General features: G+C 38.5%; 1 protein-coding gene across 1 annotated transcript in view; it reads right to left on the bottom strand.

Annotated features, from left to right (window-relative positions):
- Window positions 1-10,396, bottom strand: part of tbc1d13 (TBC1 domain family, member 13) — a gene marked incomplete in the record, with an annotated part of 16,934 nt that extends 6,538 nt beyond the window's left edge. The window contains 4 exon segments of the mRNA XM_035668028.1: window positions 7,168-7,229; window positions 7,723-7,763; window positions 7,860-7,933; window positions 9,932-10,396. Of these exon segments, the coding sequence (XP_035523921.1) occupies window positions 7,168-7,229; window positions 7,723-7,763; window positions 7,860-7,933; window positions 9,932-9,954 (200 nt within the window).
- Window positions 10,397-10,567: the final 171 nt, after the last annotated feature.

Genomic DNA, 10,567 nt, shown 5'->3' with positions numbered 1-10,567 from the left:
GCGGCGCCTGCAAACAGGGATCAACAGGGTGCACTCGAAAGGCAGGTTAGCACTGAAGTTGGCTCATGCGAGCAGGGCCCCGTTACCAGCAAACAAGCTACAGATAACTGCAGCCCCAACAGAAAAAAGAAAGTTGGGGGCCGAAACGAGCGTGTTTGCAGAGACGATGTTTATCAGAGGCATCACGCTGTTTTTTTTTTTTTTTAACTATACATGAACTCACATGACACTTAGGAACAAAGAGCCAACCACCTAGTTTCAAATTGACAGTCATTTCTCAGATTCAGTAGTACAACATACAGTAGATGTTTTTGACATTTCTGGATCAAGGACAGACAAATAAAGGAAAGGAAAAAAACCTATGAAAACATTTCCAAAATATTGTACTGTATCATCAATGCCTACTTTGCCTTCAGCTTGACTGAATGGTATGTTTAAAGCCACAGTTCAGCAGGTCTTAGTGATATTTCATAAGGTGTAACTGCCTCCTATTGATAACACCCCTCACATCTCTTCCAGACAGCGAGTCGTCCTTTGATAAGGTAATACAAGAGAAGAAGAGCAAGTCAACAATTACACTGGAAAAATATATGTATGTTTATATTCATATATATAGCATCTTTAAAATCTATTTATACAGAATGTATATATAGTATACTAATGGCCATCTTGGCAGAGAAATAAAGGCATCTGAAACAATCACCACTCTCGATGGTCTTCCCGGGACCAGACATTGTTACATTGCAAAAATGCGAAGAATCAGGAAAGAAAATTTTTTTTCTTTTTTTTTTTTGTGGCACTTTGTGCATCAAAAAATTAAAATCTAGAGTAAGGCTACAAGGGTGTGTATGTTTATCTGATAGACGTTTGTCAAAAGGAGGCCAACCTACAGTATCCTCAAGGTTTGGATATGTCACTCTCTCTCTGTGTGTGTGTGTGTTTGTTTTTGAGCCATACATCCAGCCTTAACCACAGCTGGAATAGAGCTCTATATATGTACCATTGTACTGATGAAAGTAATAAATAAGACAAAAAATAAAAAGCATCACTTAAGCATCTGTGGTACATTACAGAGGTTTTGGGTGAGCCATTGCTGGCCGCTACAAGACGCCTGGGAGAGGTAATATTTTTCAACTCTATTCTTTTTTTTACCTGACAAAAGCAAACACACAGAGACCAGATAGAAACAGAACAGTGATTGCTTTTGTTGGGTTGTTGTTGTTTTTTTACAATCAGCTGCTGGTATGTCTAGGTATAAGCCTAAGTAATCAAACAGTATTTGTATTGGTTTTGTTTCTTTATTTAAATATTAGCAGTGGAGCTTTAAGACTACTCAGACTCACATCACGCACATAAATAACAAAATAAATATACAGCCATATCAGTCAATTTCTTTCATATAAATTAAATAATAAATACATACTTTCTTCTGTTTTTTTTCTCAGCAGTGGGTTTCTGAATGTAGCAGTAACAGAAAGAACACAAACAAAAAAGGACAACCCAAAAAAATAACATTTTTTGTAAAATTATCAAAAACATTTTTTGTCAGTTATAAAACATCTGCACTTAAAAAGGTTTTTAAAAAGTACTCAAAACAAAATATGCCTTGTCAGTTATCTATATAGATTCTTAAAATATTGACGTAAGACATTGCTTTGACCATGATAATCAGTAAAGATGCATTTTTGTGTGTGTGTTACAAAACAAAGTTAATAAATAGATTGCTTCAAATAAATAAACCTCAATAACATAAATGGCAATAAGTTACAATTTAAAAGTTCACAAGTTTAAATAATTCATATATAACAATAATTATTGTACCACATAACTATTCATGGAAATGAAGTGCAATTCCTATGCTGATAAATACTATTGATATGACTGACTGAATTTGAAATGTGTGCACACTATTATCATTTCAGTTTTCAAAAAAAGGAAAAAAACAATTTATCTGCTGCTTTTTAAATCATGATATCAGCTGTTCCTGGATCTGTTTCATGACCTTGCTTGAAGAAAATGTTTCCCCTTCGCTAAAGTCAACATTGCACTGTTGACATCTTCGCCGCAGCAATACCGCAAGGCAAACACAAACTGGGTTTAGTGCATGCTCCATATTGCCGGCGCTTGTGTGTATTCATGAATCCGAGAGCTTCCCGAGCTTCCGTGCGCGCTCGCCAGTGTATGCTACAGGACGGCGCCAAGAGTCCCTGTGCTCAGCTCCTCGTGAGCAATCCTGCATTCCTCTGCGTTTCAGCTGGTAGTAAGCGTGAAGAACGGATCGACAGTGAAACCCCCCTCTCCAAAAACAGTTAAGGACACAAAAGAGACAACAGGTAAACACACAACATGTTAAAACCCCCAGATACAGTTTCTTGTAACATTATTCTTCTTTTCCATCCATTCTGGCTGAAGGATCCGTTTCCTCCTCCTAATCCCAGCAGCAGCATGGTCTGGATTTTGGTCCACGTCACTTTTCTTCAAACAGAGTGCTCCCTGGGTTGATTTTTTTAAGTTGCCGTTTATTTAAATAACCTGAATTCCCTTTTTGTTTTTGAATCATATTTCAATATATTGTAGAGTATTTCAACATCTCTCCTTCATCTCCTCCTCTGTCACGCTCCTGCGTTCTCCCTGTGTGTGTGTGTGTGTGTGTGTGTGTTAGTGTGTGTGTGGAGCCTCAGACTTTGATGCCTTTCACAGCTTTGTTGATGCTCTCCAGCAGAGCCTTGTTCTCAGGACTCTGGAAGCAGTCCTTGTTGGTGTACATGTCGGTCAGGGTGCTTACGTAGCTGTCGAAGTTCTGCTCGGTTATTGGCTCCTGCTGTGGCACAAACGAGATGCATGAAATCAATCAAAAAAGGTGTGTGTGTGAGGGGGTCTAGCCCTGTGTGTATGTGTGGCCGTGGACGACAACTCACCATGTGTGGCAGGCGTATGTTAGCCAGGCTGCGGATCAGGGCGCGGCTCAGACCAGACAGCTCCATGAACAGAGCCTCGTTCTGCTCCTCGATCATCTTGTTCTCGTGCTCAATGCTCTTCAGGTTCTTCTCCATGGAGGAGATCTGCAACACAGCAACAAACAAGGTTGTAACTTGTAAATTAGTCTTCTGATATTCTGATATTTTTTTAAATTGTCAACAATTTCCATTAAAGGACAAAACCATTCATAGGATTTTAAAGTCTCCCTCCAGTCAGAAACCAGTGTATCTTCCTGTCTCTACAGTGTGATGTTTGAATGCTGTATGTGCAGGTTTTGGACCAGCTAGAAGGGATGTTTTCACCGATTGTCGATCTGCTGAAAGAAGGAAAGTTTCTCTGTGCTCATTGAAATCAAGATTTTACAAGGGGCGGGCCCCCGTACCAGCAGGATTTGTGACATCACAAAAATAGCAAAACTTTAGAAAACATTTGCATATTCAGAGATTCTGGAGGTTTTAATGAGGTAGAAGGAGGAGATGACTTTAAATGTTTTTTTTTGTGGAAGCAGACGGATCAGTCACACATTACTGTTCCAAGAAGATTGTTTGTATATATGTTGTAACACTGCTGCACTGGGGGACATTGTGTTAAAGACCAAATGTGGATTAATCTACAGCTAAAAATAATCACCGACAAATGATTTCCTGCTGTTTGAGTAAAATTTTCTAACAAATTACAGCAGACAGCTGTTTTAGGAAATATTTTTTATGTTTTAATGAAACAAAATATTTGTGAGCTATTTTTAAGACAGACATCTTCAGGGATTGGGGACAAGAGACACAGTCAGGGAGATTTATGAATGTATTGATGAACTGTTGAACTGTTGGTTCTGCTCTTTTCATGAGATTTATTGACAATTAAATATAAAGAATATCACTTGTTATTTAAAGCCAGTTTATGTAACTCATGTTGAACAGTGGCCACTTTGGCCACAAGTGATAATTATAGATTACAGATAATGGTAAATGTTAAAGTGTAGTACAAAAGCAGCAAACTGATTGAATAATGTCAGTTACCAACAGGTTGAACTATATCATGGCTTTCAGGTAAGCTCACGTTTTTACTGTTTGTGACTTACAGTATGACAACAAAACAGAGAAATGAATAATGGTGATGGTAAGAAAAGCCTGCATGTATGTAAGCCAGTATGTTTATTAAAGTGAATTGGGGATGAATCACTTGTGCATCAATTATAAATCAATAATAGCCTGATTTAATGTATGATACAGGATAATGAAGATGCAGAAATATAGAAATGCATGGCAAAAATGCATTTCAATATTTTAGAGACCCACCCAAAATTTCCCAACTCATGTTTTCAGTCTTATTAAGAGGAGCCATGCTGCCCCTGGCTCCCCTGTAGTTTGCACCCTGCATACAAAGCAATATTTACCTTCAGTTTGCAGACATTAGCCACCAAAAACTAGCAGATTAAATCAGGTTTTAGCAGCAAAACCTATACGTTTATGAAATTGAGCCAAGCTGTGTTCTATTGCTTATGAATTCAACTTTTCATTAGTAAGAAAAGAGTAAGAGAAAGGCTAATTCTTTCAAAGGAATAACTTTTCCATCTGTGATTTTTAAAGTTTTACAGCTTTGTTATACGTCAACACTATACTGTACCTAATATTCCTTAACAGCCTCAAGTGACTCAACTGAGTACTTCATATAACTCTAAATTTGATAACACACATCAGCCCTCTGACCCGTAAGAACAGGTTCAGTGATTTAAAGGTTAAAAATAAAACAAAAATAGAGACACACACCTGAGTCTGCAGGTTGACCATGTCAGCTTCCATTTCATTGTTGGATTCGTTGAGGTCGTTAATCTCTCTGTTGAGCTGCTTGATGTCTTCGTCGTTGTCCAAAACTAAAGGAGGAGTCAGATACATTAAAACTGAAAAGAATAGTGTCTGCTCTGTAAATGCATTTTATATCTATATTTGCTATTTTTCTTAAAATGATGTACTGAGCTGTAGAAGTATTCTGAATCCTAACCCTCTATGTACCTGGACTTGGCTCCATACCCCACCCAACATTCTTTGCTATAACAAAAGGATTTGTTCCTGTTTTTTGATATAGTTAAGAAAAATGTGTCTAAACTCTTTAAAATACACACACTGTTAGTTAAGTGCTCTAGAGAACACTTATGATTTATGCACACACATGCTCTTACCATCACTGGCTCTGAACTTGGTGCTCAGGTAGTCCTCTGTGGGGAACTTGGCCTTCTTCTTGGCATACAAGGCTCTGGGGCATCCTGAGAGGCTGCAGACACAAGAGTAGGATTTAGTGACTACGAAACTCATGAAAAATGCTCCTATCTAGAGCCAGTGTTTGGTTCTTTCTGGACTACTGTAGAAAGATGGTGGTTCAACATCGCAGACTCCACAGAAGAGGACCCGAACCCTCTGTAGATAAAACAGCTCATTCAGAGACACAAAAATTTCTATATTCCTATATTCAAGTGATTATACACTAATGAAAACATACCTATTAAGAAGAAGAAGTTATACTTTATTGATTCCCTAGGGGGAAATTTTTTTTCACTCTTTTTTTTATACACACACACACACAGGCTGAAATGCACACTTCATGCACATGTGGACATGCAAAGGGGAGAGATGGTGGAGTGATGGGCTGCCGCGTTACCAGCGCCTCATGAGCAGGTTTCGGGGTTAGGCTGCTTTGTTCAAGGGCACCTCGGCAGTGCACAGGAGGTCAAACTGGCACCTCTCCAGCTACCAGTCCACACTCGGCGACCCTCCGGTTCCCAAGCCAAGTCCCTACACACTGAGCTACTGTCACCCCAAATGCCCATCCCTAGTGTGTGCATGCCTCTTCCAATGAAAGCCATGAAAATTGTAACTGTTACTGTAAATTGTAGAATTCTTTTTATGACTTTTGTTGAAGATTGCATTGCACACTGTATAAATTGTTTGTAATGTTTTGACAGTCAAACAATATTTTGAAAAGTGCTTAAGCAACTGAGGACAAAAAGTCAAAAGACTGGAGGTTATAAAGTGATCTGTAAGGCAGTTACACACACATCCACTTTTTACTGTTGCACTGTTAGGAACACAGTTAGTTTACCAAAAGAGAACATTAAACAGTCAGCCCTGCCAAGTCATACAATGTATGTGCTCTAAAGAGTCTCATGTTATACCCGTCTACACTCTGTCTCTTTTCTAACGAGCCATTGGGTAGAGAATGAGCAGTCATTAGGATTGTCACTAGCATGGACCTCATTCAATCAAGCCTCATTTCAGTTGCTGTGGAAAAAGAGAACAAAAGAGACTTGACTCACGTGGTCCTCCATGGTCACATCTTCTCTGGAAAGGCCCAGGTTGGCTTTGGCGATACCGGGCTGGATGATCATTTCTTTTAGGAACTGAGAGTACACCTCCCTGTAAGAGGCACAGGCAAAAATGGAAGGATAAGCGAAAACATCAGACGGATTAAACGCAGATTGTCCTTCAAAAAGTCAACATGTTTTATATGCAGAATCATTGGACTTTTTGATATTTAGCTTGCTTTCTATTTTCCTGTTTTATCACTGTTTTATCCCAGGAAGACTAGTGACCACTTTGAGGAAGCTTATGGGGATCCAATGTCCAAATAAAAAACTGAAAATACACCTTGAGTTATACTGGATAAAAGTCATCTTTAACATTCATTAACAGTTGTGCCGACACAAAACAAGACATATGAAGATGTCATCTGGAGTGTCTGGGGAATTACAACAGGCAGACATTTTATACACTGAAAAAAGAACCAATAATCAAAACAATTAGTTGCAGCCCTAATTAACAACAAAACATATAGATAAAACATGCACTATTTACTAAAAGGTCCTTTCAGGGTTTTTTCTGTGGTGAAAACAGAATTCCTCTGTTGGGTCTGATATAAATGAGGAAACAATAGTAGAGGTGGTTTGTTCCCAGCTAGCCTCACTGTGACAGACCACTATAATAAAGAGCCTGAGGCCGGGTGAGTCACATCTGAAATGAGATGTTTCTTTCTTTTTATAAGTCAGCCAACAACGTTAGCTAATGTCATCAGCTATACTGATCCATAGCAGCTGACTTTGTGATTTCAACGCAACACCAAAAAAAGAATCACAGAATAAAAAGTAAAAGTCTTCCAGCCGACAAGCTATTTGATCAGGTTCCAAAATGTTCTCCTCACCTCTGCTTTTTCAGGAACGACTCCCATAATGTCTGATCGAGAGGTAGATAATTAAGAAGAATCTGAGAAGAGAGTAAAAAAAACAAGCACGAGTCAGGAACACAGGTCACAAATAACAATATTTTAGAGGTCTAAGAAAATACCAGTACACTTGACTTTTCCAGTATTCTGTTTTGTGATATTGTATTCATTATCATTAATCAAGTTAGTAAGTTAGTAATTAATCACTGTATTGATTTTTGTGTTTAAACCCCCAAGAGCTAGACAGCAGTGTTGATGTAAACTGAAGACTATGATACTGGATGTTACAAAAGAAACCTGCAATATATCAGCTTGCTTACAATATTGCAATATATTGCCATATACTGAATGGTTACTCCTGTATCGACATGTATTGCATCGCTGTGCCAATACACAGCCCTAGCCCATATAGTTAAATGTCCAACAAACCTAGACCTAGTTTCTCATTTCTTTATTTTGCCAAAGAGATCTTTATTGTAGAGTAAAGATGAGAATTACAGACGAAGGGTAACTCACAGAGGCAGGGTAACTCACCTTCCAGCAAAGTGCTCGTATGCCTCCTTCAAATGGGATTCCTGAGGCAAATAGAGAAAAGGATGGTGAACAACAGAACCATGAAGTATCAGCACTGATGCTGTCGGCACAAAAGCACATTAAGGTGTGAAAATTACCATTGAAGCAAAGTTCCCTCAGTGTCTTCAAGTTTATGTTCTCTTCACTTAAGGTCACTTTGAATTCCTGTATCCTGAAATAAGACACAAGACGAAGTTAGAACCAATGTTATTTCTGAATAACTGCTCAGTGGCAAAATACTTAATATAATAATAATATGAACACCATGTTAACTCATTACTGTTAACACTCACAGTCCACACAACAAGATGCTTTCTCTGACATGACATCCTGAAACTTTAGTTATAGATTAAAGCAGTAGTAGGTGGACATTTTGTTTTCTTGTCGAGGGCCAGATGAGAGGATGGATTCATCTCTCCTGTCTGTGCCTTAAGCATGAAGCAGGAGCCAGTCTGCCACAGAGACTGGAAGCAGGGTGAAAGGCTAATCAACACACTGGATCTGCTTTGTTTAAACAGCAACTAATCCATTGAGTGTGTTTCCCAAAATGTCACACTATTTCTTTAAGTATGGTTGGTAGAGATAGGAATTCCAGCTCTTTTTAGTGATCCAGATCATTTGGCTGAGCTCAGCAATAAGAGTCAGCTCTATCTTTAGTACCGCTACTGGCTTATATAATTCAGCTGAATTTAGCTACATTTTCACTTATGAAAGCTATGTGTATAAATATATCACTTAAATTATTAAATGTAATTATTCTAAACCTTATAATTTCCAGATTACCATAAATGTTCATTGTGCTTGGTATAAATATATTCATAAATAATGTAAAACCATCAATCACTGTTACACATGCCTATTGAACACTTTAAAAGTCTCACAACCAGATGCACAAATTCAACCATTATTAATGGCATAGAATAAACATGGACTGCATTGTTTCCCTGTTAGACAGCACTGCAACTATGAGACATGGACTCTACTCAGTCCAGCAGCAGTGAATGAGTTGTTTGTGGTAGTTAAATGTTCTGGGACGCATTAGACAGACAGTGTTTGCTGCTTTGTAACTGCCACTGTAAAATGCAAACCAAAACCACAACAGCACAAACCATGAAAGCTCACTCCATTCACTGACACTGATCATTCTGGGATTGTTTGCATATAAGCACTTGTACAGCCAAGATTTTGCCCACAGTGGTCACAAATTTAGAACCCCTATTAGTGTTTTGTAATATAATGTTTATAACATATAACATACTATATATTAAAACATATTTTACCATTCAAATCAGTCTTTTTTCTTTCCTATTTTACCATTTGGAGATTTAGGGACCTGCAGTAGGTGCACATTCAATTTCCTATTAAAAATAAATCAATAAGATGCAGATGCATTCGTATGTTAAACTCTGAACTCCCCAATAAAAATAGTTTATTTTAAGTTAAGTACACATTTATTGTGAGTCATGGTGGGAAATAATATGGGATATTTGAGGAAAAAGACACTTCAGACATAAGATGTGAAGAACATATACAGCCAACCAATATTAGTCGCTCTTACATTTATTTGACGGTTGACATTTGCACGGTGGATTAAAATAACAAATTACAGTAGAGAAAGTGTGATTACACGGGGGAAATGATAAACACCGCCGTTCTCAACTGAACCCAGTGCGTTTTCCCAGTTTGGCTAATTTCCTATCAGCTAATTTAACGCCAGGACGACCGTTAAACTGGAAATAACTCATTTGTTTGTCCCCTTGCACTGACAGAAACACAGTGTCAGCAAACACTGCTAGTGGGATGATGGCTAATTGTTAGCCAGTTAGGGAAGTGTGATGTGTCAGCTGATGTGCTAACAGGGAGCTAGCGTAGCTACTTAAAACGATGAAGTTGTTGTATTCATTAACTTGTAAAGTGCTTGACGTTCATGACATTAAATGTGCTGTTTTAAACCTGGCAAAACTGACATTAGCATGTACGAACTGTATATTTTGCCTTAAAGCTAAACTTAGCTTATGTTTGGTTAGCTGAGCTGCTGTTGCTGCTAGCTCAACGCTGAAGTTAACAGCAGTTTTGCTGCTAGCTGCTAGCTGCTAACGTTACAACAGATGATGCCGCTGCTCGTGAGTCCTGCGTCTCGTGCAAGAACGCAGATTTCGGTGTGTCTCACCTGTTTCTGTACGCAGTAGACATGTCTGGGCAGGCGGCGCTGTATTCCTTTAACTGTTTCCAAAAAGGAATGAATTATTGGCCAGAGGGAAGTCCTCCTACCACTTCCGTCTTCACAACAACACCGTGGGCACACAGCACGCCGCTGTTTAGATCCACAGACAACTCACTGAGTGGGTTCAGATGATGCGATCGTTCCCTTGTTCCGAATTGGTTCCCCGTCCGGTCACGTTGGTTTCATATCAAGTCTTTCTCGTTTCAAGGATTAAACACACATTGATAGTAACATATTAAACATATAACTAATAAATGTGCACTTACAGAGGTCTTCCAAACAATTGGATATTATCCTGTTAATTATAGGTGTGTTATTGTCAATAAAAAAAACAATTGGAATAGTTTGCCACACTGCTGAGCAGTACTACTGTTTATAGTGGATTGCTGTCAGTGGATCCTGCAGTGTGTAGAAAGTGACATACCTTCTGACATCCACTAGAGGGCAGAAAAGCTCAAAGTATTTGAATGAGTAGATCTATTGATGTATGATGATGAAGTATAGTGGCGCAGTATAATAAGATTAAAGATTCAAGAGGTTTATTGTCATATGCACAGTAAGAAACACAGTGGTTTATACGTA

Source organism: Morone saxatilis, unplaced genomic scaffold (genome assembly GCF_004916995.1).
Source record: "Morone saxatilis isolate NCDOM2014 unplaced genomic scaffold, NCSU_SB_2.0 Contig21, whole genome shotgun sequence".
Classification (NCBI taxonomy): Eukaryota; Metazoa; Chordata; class Actinopteri; family Moronidae; genus Morone; species Morone saxatilis.
This window is presented reverse-complemented; position numbering and strand designations above follow the sequence as displayed.